Raw genomic sequence first — 15122 nt, 5'->3', positions numbered from 1 at the left:
ACTTCACTTGGACTTCATAGTTGTGGCGCCTGCTGCAGCACACCAGAAGCTCTGTGCTCCCTGCCTTTGTTGGAAAGATGAGTTTTTAAAAAGGAAGTGTGTTGCGGGTCGGTGGAGATGAATTGCTGGGCCTTTTTGGTTGTGGCTCTTTGGCACACTTTCGCCTGCTCGCCCCACCACCTTCCCTTGCCTCCTGGCATTTGACGAAGACCTGGCTCTTCAAGAAAGTTTTTTGACTTTTCTTTGTAGCATTCTGTTTATGCTCTTTTGATTATCATTTATTTTTTCTTTCAAAAAACCTGCAATCCACTTTTATTTCCTGTTCTAAAAAAAGTGGGACAATTTTTTTCATACGTGTGTATGTGTGTCTATCTCTCTATCTCTCTATCTCTCTATCTCTCTATCTATCATCTATATCTATCTATCTATCTATCTATCTATCTATCTATCTATCTATCTATCTATCTATCTATCATCTATCTATCTATCATCTATCTATCATCTATCTATCTATCTATCTATCTATCTATCTATCATCTATCTATCTATCTATCTATCTATCTATCTATCTATCTATCATCATCTATCTATCTATCTATCTATCTATCTATCTATCTATCTATCTATCTATCATCTATCATCTATCTATCTATCTATCTATCTATCTATCTATCTATCTATCTATCTATCATCTATCTATCTATCATCTATCTATCATCTATCTATCTATCTATCTATCATCTATCTATCTATCTATCTATCTATCTATCTATCTTTCTACAGGTATCTATCATCTATCATCTATCATCTGCCTGCCTCTGACCCACACACCCTAAAGACCCTTTAATTTTGTTTTTCCCCCAACACTCTCTGTCCTTTTCAACACTTGGAGAAACCAGGGGATCCAAATCAGTCTAGATTTTCACCTGTCTCTCAACATGGAACATTGTCTCTTATTAAGTTCTTACCGCCACCGTCACGTGACTTGGCAGGAGAGGGATAACAGAGGGGCAATTGTTGTTTAATTACAACAGGGCCTGTATTATTCCGGCAACTCGCAGTCCCCTGGAGAGAAGGCCTATTTAATATAGCCCCAAGTATATAAATGATCTATAATGTTAAACCTCGCCGCGGCGAGCATTGTGACCTGCACAAACCTCATGAAAGGGCCGATTGAGAAAGCTTAAAGTGGGGTTGACGAAGAAAGTGGTCACATGGGTGAGGGGGGATAGCCAAGCAAAAGTATAAATCACTAAGCCCTAACCTTCTTTAAAGACCATTTCCTCCTTCCCATCTCCTTTAGAGCAATATCCCTCAAGGTAAGTTGTGCGCTTTTGGTTGGAAGGGGATCTTACGTGATGATGAGCGGATCTGAACTGGCACCCTGATCTTAAAGCAGTTGACTTGGAAGGATGGAAACTCCAGCGGCCGTAAGGGAACAAGGCAGCCGTCCTCAGCATGCGGACTTGAATTAGTCCAGTTGAACCCAGTTGAGATAACTTCTTCCAAAGAATCATGTGCAGGATTGCATTTTAGTGATGGTCAGATCTGTCGATTTCAGTTTCTCATTTTTTCCAGTTGCTAGTTCTCCACTTTTCCACGTTTTACTTTGCTATTATTATTATTATTTAAAAAGTCTTCATGGAAATCACCAGCATTTTAGTACAAAACTCTCCTAATTTCCACATTTTTGTAAGGCAATTTCCCCACATATCATGCATTTGGCGTGGTATTTTCACTATCTATGTATATGTACTGCTTTTGCATTTATTTGGCTGGAGAACTGCATTTGGAGAAGTGAGAATTTCAAAGGGATGGTTGTATTTCAGTTTGTGTATTAATTCGTAAGGTACCAGTTAGGTTGGTTTGCCTCTCAATGTGATCTGAATCGAATTTCTCCTCCATCCCTGATTTGCGTTGCACTTTACCTTCGAGGCAGAAGGTGTGATTTAGATTCTAATCATGTGTGCAGCATGATCCTATGTGTGATGAAAACTCAGCAGTAGGGTCAGGGATCCAAGCAAGGATTGATCTGGAAGAAGCTGGTTGATGTAGTCACAAAACTGTTTGGGGTTTTTTGAATTGGATGGGCCCTTGGAGTAGGGTTGCCATATTTCAGAAAGTGAAAATCCTTTCTGACAAAGTTGTTGAGCTTTTGAGCTACGTATTTCTTTTAGGAAATTCTTCTGAAATGGGTTGCCTTATGTCCGGATTTTCCCAGACATTGCTTCCTACTGCTGTATTCCGTCTATAGCAACTCTACCTTGGAGATTCTTGAGGTAGCAATTGTAGATAAGAGATTGGTTGATCTCAAGAGGTCTGCTGAAATTTGAAATTCTGCCCCTGTGTGTCCCACCCACTGTCTTTTTCACACTATTTGATTTTTTTAAAAAAAATCTTTATAGCCTTTTTTTCCCTTTTCATGAACAGAAAAGCTCTAAGTGCTTTTATTCTCTCCTTTTGTGAGCAGTTACTTCCACAGACAAGCTGACTGTTGCATCACTGTTGCCAGTTCTTAGGTTCCTATGCTGAAATACTTTCAGGGACTAATATTCTCTTTTGTCGTTGAATAGTGGAATGAACTGAGGAGACATAAATAATCTGATGGCTTTTCAATGGGGCAGCTATATTGTATTACCTTCAAAGGAAATACGCACGCCCGGTCTAACATTTTACTTAATTCACCAGGCAAGATTCCTGAAAAACAATGATGGTTATTCTCCTGGTGAATATGTTGATGGTATTGCATAGTGGTGGTAAGTGGAAAATAATGTTCCTGTTTCTCAAGCTCTAGTCATCATTCTGTATGGACGTTTTGCGTCAAGCATGCCTCGAGAACTGTTTAGGCTCTTACAGCAGAACTTCCCAGCCTTGTATCCACAGAATCGGTCAGGTTGCATGTTCCTTTATCCATGGACATTGGCCATGTTTAATGGGGATTATGGGAGCTGGAACATTCGGAATACCATTACAACATCTGGGGACCCAAGGTTAGAGAAGGCTGCTCTATAGTAAGAACTGATGATGATGATGATGATAAAACACATATAGGTACATACAACTCTGATCTTAAATCTCCACTAACTTGTGGGACATCTCTGGGAGAAGAAAGGGCTAAGGAGGAAACCCTACACAAATCCAGAGCAGAGTCCCTAATATGGTTGGATGGCATCTTGTATGCCTGCTTCTGGCAACTGCTGCAGCCCAGCTGGTGCCAAACGTCTTGCTCTGCTTTCCTTTGGACCACATCAATGAGGCCGAGAGGGGGGTCTTGTCTTTTGGGCAGTCCAGGACCTCCATGCACACTACCCAGGCTTGCATCCCAGGGAGGTCACTTCAGTACTGCTAACACAGCTGTTAGACTTCACCCCTGACCTTAAACGGCCTCGGCCCAGTATACCTGAAGGAACGTCTCCACCCCCATCATTCTGCCTGGACACTGAGGTCCAGCTCCGAGGTCCTTCTGGCGGTTCCCTCACTGCAAGAAGCAAAGCTACAGGGAACCAGGCAGAGGGCTTTCTTGGTAGTGGTGCCCACCCTCTGGAATGCCCTCCCACCAGATGTCAAAGAGATAAACAACTACCTAACATTTAGAAGGGAAGTTCAGGGAAGTTTTTAATATGTGACATTCTAATGTATTTTTAATCTTTGTTGGAAGCCGCCCAGAGTGGCTGGGGAAACCCAGCCTGAAGAGTGGGGTACAAATAAATTATTATTATTATTATTATTATTATTATTATTATTATTATTATTATTATTATTTTATTGCCCCTGGAGGCTCACTCCATTGTCTCTTGAGACAGGTGGATGCCAACAGGTGATGAACACATGACAAGGTTGCAATGCTCTGCAGACGTATCCATAAGTAGGCCTAGAGGAAGTCAGTAAAACCCACCTCTATCTGAGTAGAACACAAAGATCAAGCTGTCAGCCAAACAGTAAAATAAAATAATTGTGTATTAAACATAATTAGATTTTTTTTAAAAAATTATCAGATCAATGCATCGGCTGCTGAGAGATGTATCAGTTCCTTCTAACTTTTGGGAATAGCCCTACGTATTACAATGGCCTGTGTATTTTCTGATATACAGAAGTTGTGTAAGAGAAGAAGTCTCTATTCACTTCAGTAGAGGGTTCACTTCAGAGAGTGTCCCACCATCACAGTGAATGGGAAGTTTCTCACAGCTATATGGAGCTGCTAAACCAAGTTAAAAGTCTACACAAAATGTACTAAAATCCTACAAAAACCACAAGTGTAGTCCCCCCCCCTTAAATTAAAGTGAATCAAATATTTTTGTAAATGTTGATTACGTTATAAATAATTCTTCCTCCCTATACTTTTTCACACCCATCCAAATTTCTGGGTAAGGTGATGTTTTACAGACTTATTCTCTCCCCCCCACCCCCATTTCAGTGAAGCTGGTTGGAGTAAGGTGAAAATTGAACCTGGAAATTTGATCTTAGTGTCACTGATGTGCAGATAATTCCCACCGATTTCAGAAAGAACTGACTTTGAAGTCTCCGCAACAGATGGCTGGGGTTATTATTATCTGTCGGATACATGTGCCTTCAGTTCCTAATATGCAACCTGGTCCTGGGTACACAACACACTTACACATTTTAAGTTCATCTTGAATTTCATTTCAGTGAATGTTTAATATAGAAATAGCAAAGGTACCGGTAAATGCAGGAAGTCAACCAAGAGATATAGAGAAGAGGAGAGCAAGTAAGAGATGCACTTTGGATATTGCAATGGAGACCAACAAATGAGTCGATGAAAATTGGCTTCAGGCACTCTATTGATTAATCTTTCTGTTTTAATTTGTGCTCCTTCTGAACGGAACTGGTGAGACAGGAGGTCAAGGATCAGAGACACCAGCAATTCCAATGGATCTTCCGCACGCAGCAGAAAGAGACCTAAGTAAGAAGCTCTTGTTCTGTATCTGTCCAATAGCAACAGAACCCCTGAATATGGGGCGTTGCATGTACATCTTGGCCAAGTATTGCTGCCTACACTGGCAATAGCTCCTCCAGGTCTCAGGCAGGCTGCGATGGCTGGTGTCCATTGGGTAGGGCAGATGCCAGGGAGACCACCAGCAGGTGGCATCAATGACAGGCTGTATGCAAGGAGGCAGGTAGGCATGGACCAGGTGAGGGCTGACTGAGGTTGCTGCAGCAGTGCCCCATTTTTTCTTAATGGACCAAGTTCCACTGCAGCTGCCAACCAAAGGCGGCCCAGCCCATTTTGCCACCTGCGGCAAAATGGAAAATGGCACCTCCTACCCCATGGCGGGTGGCGCTGTGGGTTAAACCACAGAGCCTAGGACTTGCTGATCAGAAGGTCGGCGGTTAGAATCCCCGCAATGGGGTGAGCTCCCGTTGCTCGGTCCCTGCTTCTGCCAACCTAGCAGTTCAAAAGCACATCAAGTGCAAGCAGATAAATAGGTACCGCTCTGGCGGGAAGGTAAACGCCATTTCCGTGCGCTGTTCTGGTTTGCCAGAAGCGGCTTAGTCATGCTGGCCACATGACCCGGAAGCTGTATGCCAGCTCCCTTGGCTAATAAAGCGAGATGAGCGCCGCAAACCCAGAGTCAGCCACAACTGAACCTAATGGTCAGGGGTCCCTTTACCTTTACTTTACCCCACTGCTGTGCTCCACTTCTTCTGCTCCTGCTGTTCCCTAGCTCTTGCTGAACTTAAAGGAGCCAGAGAGCTCCTCAAAGTCTTGCTGCTTGCTTGGCTTCTCCTCCAGGGGCAGGGAAGATGAGCTGCAATGTTGCACACTGGAACGCCTCCCTCTCAGTGATGGATGCAAGGGGTCAGGTGGGTCGAGTGCTGCCTCTTGCATTTCTGCCACCTGAGTGGCATGGGCCATCTGTGTTTCCAGCTCTGTTGCCCTCTGGGATCTTCTTTACTGGAGATACCGGAGATATAGGACTAGGGATAATGCAGGCATAAGACTGAACTTCTTGGACCATCTGCATGCAAAGTATGCGCTGCCGCTAAACTATTGCCCTTTACCTGAAAGGGCTGAATTGTTTGCTTACAAGAGGTGGAGTTTAAGAATGGATTCAGACAACCAGTTTGTCCCAGTGAGAATTGCCTTCAGCAGTTTCCAAGGGATGGGGATTTAGTGGAACCTATGCAGGTGGTGCTGTGGTGTAAACCACTGAGCCTTGGGCTTGCCGATCGGAAGGTGGTCGGTTCGAATCCCCGTGACGGGGTGAGCTCCCGTTGCTTTGTCCCAGCTCCTGCCAGTCTAGCAGTTTGAAAGCATACCAGCATGAGTAGATAAATAGGTACTGCTGCGGCAGGAGGGTAAACATCGTTTCCATGCGCTGCTCTGGTTTCTCCAGAAGTGGCTTAGTCATGCTGGCCACATGACCTGGAAAAACTGTCTGTGGACAAACGTCGGCTCCCTCAGCCAGTAAAGCGAGATGAGCGCTGCAACCCCAGAATCGTCTGCGACCTGACTTAACTGTCAGGGGTCCTTTACCTTTACCTTTTTATGCAGACTTAGCTCTTGCTGAAGTGCACTGTTTCATATTGCAGTAGAGGGCATCAAATGCCTATGTTATCCAGGGTATCCTTCTCCCTGACACACTTGGTTTCTGCATGCAGGGAGCTTATGTTTCATGACAACATCCCCACACTGGCGGAGTGGACAGTCTAGAAAAAGACATATGTTGTGATTCCTCTGCCTGTGCCAATTGATTCTAGATCAGCTAGGAGGGTCCAATGAACAATGCTATGGGCTCTGATGTTTTTCAGATCAGCTGCAAAAATGCATCATTCCCAAATGGTGGCTGCTAAACCCATCGACTAGAGCTGCAGCTGTGTTGCATATCCACACTACAGATGAGAATATTACCTGTAGCGAGGAATAATGAACAATAATCATAGCCTGAGCAGGGGTTGGGTGGCAGAGGTTTCCCAGAAGTCCATCATACGTTAGCTGGCTTTGTCATTTTAAATATTTTCTGAATTTCCTTCCTGTGGCATTCCCACCCAGAGCCAAGACCAGTTTCTAACTGTACAGCCTCGCTGCCTTGGGTTGGGTTTGTTGGTCACTCTAAAGTGTGACAGAATACTGGGAGAGTGGTACAGAATGTTGGAAAACGGTTCATTTTTTTGTGATTATCCCACAATTTAGTTTGTAGATGAAATGAAATAGATGAGAGGTGGGCATGTATAACCTTTAACATTTTAAAACTTTTTACATTCAGATAACATTACATTCTTCAACGGGGTCTTTGCAAACGTGGAAGGTGTTGCGTTGTTCTTTGGTAAGTGAACATCGTTCTTTTTTTAAAAAAAAATCAGGCTCGTTTTAAAGGGAGAACACTTCCTGACACTTAAATATCTGCACGTTTGTTTGTGTGCATGACTTTGAATTGTGGACATATCTGACTGTGCCTATGTGCATGTTGTTGTTTAGTCATTTAGTCGTGTCCGACTCTTCGTGACCCCATGGACCAGAGCACGCCAGGCACTCCTATCTTCCACTACCTCCCGCAGTTTGGTCAGACTCATGTTTGTAGCTTCGAGAACACTGTCCAACCATCTCGTCCTCTGTCGTCCCCTTCTCCTTGTGTCCTCCATCTTTCCCAGCATCAGGGTCTTTTCCAGGGAATCTTCTCTTCTCATGAGGTGGCCAAAGTATTGGAGCCTCAGCTTCACGATCTGTCCTTCCAGTGAGCACTCAGGGCTGATTTCCTTAAGAATGGATACGTTTGATCTTCTTGCAGTCCATGGGACTCTCAAGAGTCTCCTCCAGCACCATAATTCAAAAGCATCAATTCTTCAGCGATCAGCCTTCTTTATGGTCCAGCTCTCACTTCCATACATCACTACTGGGAAAACCATGGCTTTAACTACATGGACCTTTGTTGGTAAGGTGATGTCTCTGCTTTTAATGATCCTGTCTAGGTTTGCCATCTCCTTTCTCCCAAGGAACAGGGGTCTTTTAATTTCGTGACTGCTGTCACGATCTGCAGTGATCATGGAGCCCAAGAAAGTAAAATCTATCACTGCCTCCATTTCTTCCCCTTCTATTTGCCAGGAGGTGATGGGACCAGTAGCCATGATCTTAGTTTTTTTGATGTTGAGCTTCAGACCATATTTTGCGCTCTGCTTTTTCACCCTCATTAAAAGGTTCTTTAATTCCTCCTCACTTTCTGCCATCAAGGTTGTGTCATCTGCATATCAGAGGTTGTTCATATTTCTTCCGGCGATCTTAATTCCGGTTTGGGATTCATCCAGCCCAGCCTTTCGCATGATGAATTCTGCATATAAGTTAAATAAGCAGGGGGACAATATACAGCCTTGCCGTTCTCCTTTCCCAATTTTGAACCAATCAGTTGTTCCATATCCAGTTCTAACTGTAGCTTCTTGTCCCACATAGAGATTTCTCAGGAGACAGATGAGGTGATCAGGCACTCCCATTTCTTTAAGAACTTGCCATAGTTTTCTGTGGTCGACACAGTCAAAGGCTTTTTCATAGTCAATGAAGCAGAAGTAGATGTCTTTCTGGAACTCTCTAGCTTTCTCCATAATCCAGCGCATGTTTGCAATTTGGTCTCTTGTTCCTCTGCCTCTTCTAAATCCAGCTTGCACTTCTGGGAGTTCTCGGTCCACATACTGCTTGAGCCTGCCTTGTAGAATTTTAAGCATAATCTTGCTAGTGTGTGAAATGAGTGCAATTGTGCGGTAGTTGGAGCATTCTTTGGCACTTCCCTTCTTTGGGATTGGGATGTAGACTGATCTTCTCCAATCCTCTGGCCACTGCTGAGTTTTCCAAATTTGCTGGCATATTGAGTGTAGCACCTTGACAGCATCATCTTTTAAAATTTTAAATAGTTCAGCTGGAATATCATCACTTCCACTGGCCTTGTTATTAGCAATGCTTCCTAAGGCCCATTTGACTTTACTCTCCAGGATGTCTGGCTCAAGTTCAGCAACCACACTACCTGGGGTGTACGAGACATCCATTTCTTTCTGGTATAGTTCCTCTGTGTATTCTTGCCACCTCTTCTTGATGTCTTCTGCTTCTGTTAGGTCCTTTCCACTTTTGTATTTTATTATGGTAATCTTTGTACGAAATGTTCCTTTCATATCTCCAATTTTCTTGAACAGATCTCTGGTTCTTCCCATTCTATTGTTTTCCTCCATTTCTTTGCATTGCTCGTTTAAGAAGGCCTTCTTGTCTCTCCTTGCTATTCTTTGGAATATTCTGCATTCAATTTCCTGTATCTTTCACTATCTCCTTCGCATTTTGCTTGCCTTCTCTCCCCTGCTATTTGTAAGGCCTCGTTGGACAGCCACTTTGCTTTCTTGCATTTCCTTTTCATTGGGATGGTTTTAGTTGCTGCCTCTTGTATAATGTTACGAGCCTCCATCCATAGTTCTTCAGGCACTCTGTCCACCAAATCTAAATCCTTAAACCTGTTCCTCACTTCCACTGTGTATTCATAAGGGATTTGACTTAGACTGTATCTTGCCGGCCCAGTGGTTTTTCCTACTTTCTTCAGTTTAAGCTTGAATTTTGCTATAAGAAGCTGATGATCTGAGCCACAGTCAGCTCCAGGTCTTGTTTTTGCTGACTGTATAGAGCTTCTCCATCTTTGGCTGCAGAGACTATAATCAATCTGATTTCGATGCTGCCCATCTGGTGATGTCCATGTGTAGAGTCATCTCTTGTGTTGTTGGAAAAGAGTGTTTGTGATGACCAGCTTGTTCGCTTGGCAGAACTCTATTAGCCTTTGCCCTGCTTCATTTTGAACTCCAAGGCCAAACTTGCCAGTTGTTCCTTTTATCTCTTGACTCCCTACTTTAGCATTCCAATCCCCTATAATGAGAAGAACATCCTTCTTTGGTGTCATTTCTATAAGGTGTTGTAAGTCTTCATAGAATTGGTCAATTTCAGTTTCTTCAGCACCAGTGGTTGGTGCATAAACTTGGATTACTGTGATGTTAAAAGGTCTGCCTTGGATTCGTATCGAGATCATTCTATCATTTTTGAGATTGCATCCCAGTACAGCTTTTGCCACTCTTTTGTTGACTATGAGGGCCACTCCATTCCTTTTACGGGATTCTTGCCCACAGTAGTAGATGTGATGGTCATCCGAACTGAATTCACCCATTCCCGTCCATTTTAGTTCACTGATGCCCAGGATGTCAATTTTTATTCTTGCCATCTCATTTTTGACCACATCCAACTTACCAAGGTTCATGGTTCTTACATTCCAGGTTCCTATGCAATATTTTTCTTTACAGCATTGGACTTTCCTTTCGCTTCCAGACATATTTGCAACTGAGCGTCCTTTCGGCTTTGGCCCAGCTGCTTCATCAGCTCTGAATCTACTTGTACTTGTCCTCTGCTCTTCCTCAGTAGCATGTTGGATGCCTTCCGACCTGAGGGACTCATCTTCCAGCATCATAACTTTTATATGCCTGTTGTCTTTGTCCATAGAGTTTTCTTGTCAGGGATACTGGAGTGGCTTGCCAGTTCCTGCTCCAGGTGGATCACGTTTGGTCAAAACTCTCCACTATGACCTGTCCATCTTGGGTAGCCCTGCACGGCATAGCTCATAGCTTCTCTGAGTTCTTCAAGCCCCTTCACCACGGCAAGGCAGTGATCCATGAAGGGGGCCTATGTGCATAATCCAGAACAAAAAAAGTGGTGCTGTGTATCAGGAAGAGAACTGCTGCAGCGTGACAGGCTGCGTTTCAGAATTCCAATCTTCCATTCCCTCACCCCTTGGTCCTGTATACCTGAAGGAGCATCTCCACCCCCATCGTTCAGCCTGGACACTGAGATCCAGCGCCGAGGGCCTTCTGGCGGTTCCCTCATTGTGAGAAGTGAGATTACAGAAAACCAGAGAGAGGGCCTTCTCGGTATTGGCGCCCACCCTGTGGAATGCCCCCCCCCATCAGATGTGAAGGAAATAAGCAGCTATCTTATCTTTAAAAGACATCTGAAGGCAGCCCTGTTTAGGGAAGTTTTTAGTATTTAATGCTGTATTGTTTTTAACACTTGATTGGGAGCCTCCCAGAGTGGCTGGGGAAACTTAGCCAGATGGGCGGGGTAAAAATAATAAATTATTATTATTATTATTTCCTACTTGGCCACACAACAGTCAGCATTCCATGCCCACTGACCCCTTTCCATCCTCATTGGGCTGTTTTTATCCCTCACCCTTAAGAGATTTTTTTCTAAAGGTTTATTTTCCTACTCCCCCCCAAGCATGCTGATATCTCCCTCTTCTGTATGGGTGGAAGAGCTTTGGCTACTGAAGCAATGCCACTCACTTGCCAGTCTCCCACTTTCCCAAACAAACTTGGAGAGAATTCATGCTGGAGAGGACCTGCTGGGAATAAATGAGTCTGTATAAGTCTGATCATTAGGGTTGAGGAATATCATTTTCTGTTGGGAGGCATGGGATTTAGAGTTTCCTCTGCCTCCCTGTCCAATTTACTGAATCGGCATGATTGAAGTTACTCAGTTAGGAGGCACCGGGAAACTGCAAACCCCCATGCATCCCAGAAGGAAATGTGCCCCTCAATATGCTTGGGACCATGCAGGCCATAAGAGCTCTCACATCACTCTCCCTACTTTACAATGGTTACTTGGGGAACTGGCATGGGGGTCAGGAGAACATAGGAATCTGCACTATACAGAATCAGACCACTGGTTCGTCTAGCTTTGTGCTGTCTATACCAATTGGTGGTAGCTCTCCAGGGTTTCAGGCAGCGCTGTCTCCCAGCAGATGCTCTACCACTGAGCTATCCTTCTCCAAAGGGTGGTCTCCTTGAGGTATGTGTGTGTGTGTTTCTGAGGATTCTCTGGAAAGCCTCCAAAATAACAATTTATGAGATGAGCCCGGTTGACTCACTACAAACAACCTTCAGACTCTGAATTCACATTATGGTTGTCCCTGCAGACTGTTTGGGTTCTCAGTTCACCTGGCTCCAGTCCATCTTTACCAGCTTCCCTGCGCTGCTCAACTTTGTGAGCAAAATGAGGTGTGTGACCGGCATTTGCCCGAGAGATTTCGAAGACTACGGCTGCACCTGCCGATTTGAAATGGAGGGTCTCCCCGCAGATGAGTTTGATGGGTGAGTCTGGAATATTCATGATTACATTCCCATTTTGCAGAGGTTTTGTGAGGGACGCCTGTCCGTGTCTGGTTGCTTGCTGTAACAACGGCCTGTAAGACTACAGAGTCATAGAATCATAGAGTTTGAAGGGACCCCGAGGGTCATCTAGTCCAACCCCCTGCAATGCAGGAATCTCAGCTAAAGCATGGCCACCCAACCTCTGCTTAAAAATCTCCAAGGAATGAGAGTCCACCACCTCTTGAGGGAGACTGTAAGGTAAAGGTAAAGGGACCCCTGACCATTAGGTCCAGTTGCGGACGACTCTGGGGTTGTGGCGCTCATCTCACTTTATTGGCCGAGGGAGCCGGTGTACAGCTTCCGGGTCATGTGGCCAGCATGATTAAGCCACTTCTGGCGAACCAGAGCAGCGCACGGAAATGCCATTTACCTTCCCACCGGAGCGGTACCTATTTATCTACTTGCACTTTGACGTGCTTTCGAACTGCTAGGTTGGCAGGAGCAGGGACCGAACAAAGGGAGCTCACCCCGTCGCAGGGATTCGAACCGCTGACCTTCTGATCGGCAAGCTCTAGGCTCTGTGGTTTAACCCACAGCGCCACCCGCGTCCAGGAACATTAATTCTGACTTTGTTGACTGCCTGGGACTGTAAAAACAAGAGGCTGCCATGCATTATAGCCTGGTTCACATGTCACCTTAAATCTAGGGTGGATAACCTTTGATAACCAACAGAAGTCCAAATTGTTGGAAAAACGCCCGGGAAGGCTGCCAACTTCCCAAGTCTTTGGAGCGTCTCTCTGGTGGTCCTCTCTGGCTATAAATCTCCTTCATTCCAGAGAGACCGGTGATAGGCAACCCATCTCTCCTAAAAAGACCACACCAGTCTTCTGGCATATCATAGCAGAAGAAAGACTCAATTGTAGTTCTAAACTACTTTATTTACAGTCTATATACAGAGACTCCGTCAGTATTTCTGTGCTCTCTGAACCCCGGTACAGAACTGTGACACACACAGAAGTGAAACTCAGTACTCAGAAGAAAGAGATAATACAGACTTCCTTTCTCACGCTCTCTCAGACACTCACATGATGTATACAATCACAGTACCACTCACTGAAGCAGCTCGGATAGATAAAAATCCTAACACGAATTTGGGCTGAAATGCTTTCTGGACTATAGATCTATAGGCACACTTTACCCTAGCAGCCCATGAAGTGGATTGGGCACCTGGTAGGACTAGGTCCCTCAAGACCAAGGTTCAAATTCCCTCCCACCCATGAAACCCACTGAGTTACCTTGGGCTACTCACAGTCCCTTGGACTGTCCTACCTCACAGGGTTGTTTTATTAGGACAAAATGGGGGCGAGGAGAACCGTATGTGCCACCTTGAGATCGTTTGGGGAAAGGTGGGACATGAATGTAATAAGAATGTTCAAAATAAATAAATAAAATTAGTGTTTTAGTGCACTTTTGGAGGGAGGGGTGACTAGAGAGTCGCACCACGGAATTCAGATAAGTGTGAATGCTGAAGTGTTACAGTTCACGTCTTTTTTCGGGAAGTGAAAATTAGGTATTAAAATGCAAACTAAACAGATTAAGTGGCTAAGCCAAGAATCACATTCTGAATAGCCTTATATTAATTATTTGATTGTCACACCCCCAACACCTGCATGCCAAACAAGCTGCTGTTTTGAGCATCGCAAGTGTTACGAAGAAGCAACAGAAGAAGAATGTGTGTGGGACCCTGCAAAGATTTCGACGGATGTCAGCTGCCTCACCAAAAACATCACCTGCGGTAAGATTGAGGGCTTTGTAATAAATGCTATGAATGCTTCGTACCCGTTCCCACTCCTCTCCCAAGGTTCCTTTGCCTTCAGATGAATAGGCCTCTAAGACACACCTATTCTGGCTTGCTTTTTGTCTGGTGGGCTAAATGTTATGAGCAGTGCCAGGCAAATTCTAAGAACTGTTCAGCACTACAGTAAGCCTGCAACTTACACAGCGGCTATATTTTGGGGATTGCCCCTAAAGCCAAAATCACATCTAGTCCAAACCCACTGGTTCAATGGTGAGTGAGACTGCCAAAGTATTTGTCCTGGAATATTATTTCTAATTATTATTATTATTATTACTACCCACATTATTAGCTCCAGAATGGATCCAATTCGCATCCAGAGGCACCACTGTACTGTGTTCCAGAATGTTGGACTATTGTCCTTTGTTTCTTTCTCTCTTTGCTGTCTGACGAGAAAGAGGAAGGAGTTAAGTCAGAATGCTCCGAGTGTATTGCAGTCATACCTCTTGTTATGTTTGCTTCATGATACATTTTTTCAGGTTGAATCCCGCGGCAACCCGGAAGTACTGGAAAGGGTTACTTCCGGGTTTCGCCACTCGTGCATGCACAGAAACGCAAAATGATGTCACGCACATGCACAGAAGCAGTGAATTGTGACCCACTCGTGCGCAGACGCGCAGATGCAGGCTGCGTTTCTTTCAGGTTGCGAACGGGGTTCCGGAACAGATCCCGTTCACAACCAGAGGTACCACTGTATATGTAAATAAAGCTGATTAGCCAAAAATGCTGTGCTGCTGAGTTCTGTTACACAAACTGCAAATACTCTGCAGGATCGTAAGTGTGCTGATGCTTTTTGGTATCAGTTGCTGTGATGTTCGGGCTGGAGAAAGCTTTTGTAGCTCTTGAACAATCGACCAGGAGGGAGGGAACATGCCAGTTGGGCATGTGTCTCTGCCAGGGTCCGACACACGAGTAGGATGATCCTAACAGCTGGCACGGAGGTGACTTTTGCATATAGCCCACAAATTCTCAATGGGATTTACGTCCGGGGAATTCCCTGGCCAATCAAGTACCTGTATTTGCTGCTCAGTCGTGAATTTCTTCACCACTTTCGATGAGTGACTGGGGGCTAGGTGCTGCTGCAATATCCCAGTACCGCCAGGATACCTCTTTTCCAGCTCTGGAATAATTCTCTTTCGTGGAACCTCAA

The 15122-nt window shown here is 44.6% G+C and overlaps 1 protein-coding gene across 3 annotated transcripts in view; it reads left to right on the top strand.

Moving 5' to 3' along the window:
- Positions 1 to 1103: 1103 nt before the first annotated feature.
- Positions 1104 to 15122, top strand: part of OC90 (otoconin 90) — a 30065-nt gene continuing 16046 nt past the window's right edge. The window contains exons 1-6 of one of the 3 annotated variants that reach the window (XM_081204693.1): positions 1104 to 1319; positions 2689 to 2756; positions 4856 to 4921; positions 7227 to 7286; positions 11943 to 12117; positions 13800 to 13912. In XM_081204693.1, coding sequence (XP_081060819.1) covers positions 2708 to 2756; positions 4856 to 4921; positions 7227 to 7286; positions 11943 to 12117; positions 13800 to 13912 — 463 coding nt within the window. In that variant the 5' untranslated portion in view covers positions 1104 to 1319; positions 2689 to 2707. The other 2 variants (XM_081204694.1, XM_081204695.1) reach the window with 2 other exon arrangements.

The sequence above is a fragment of the Podarcis bocagei genome (assembly GCF_964188305.1).
Source record: "Podarcis bocagei genome assembly, chromosome: 8".
NCBI lineage: Eukaryota > Metazoa > Chordata > Lepidosauria > Squamata > Lacertidae > Podarcis > Podarcis bocagei.
Note: the sequence above shows the minus strand (reverse complement) of the source record. Positions and strands in the feature narration are given on the sequence as shown.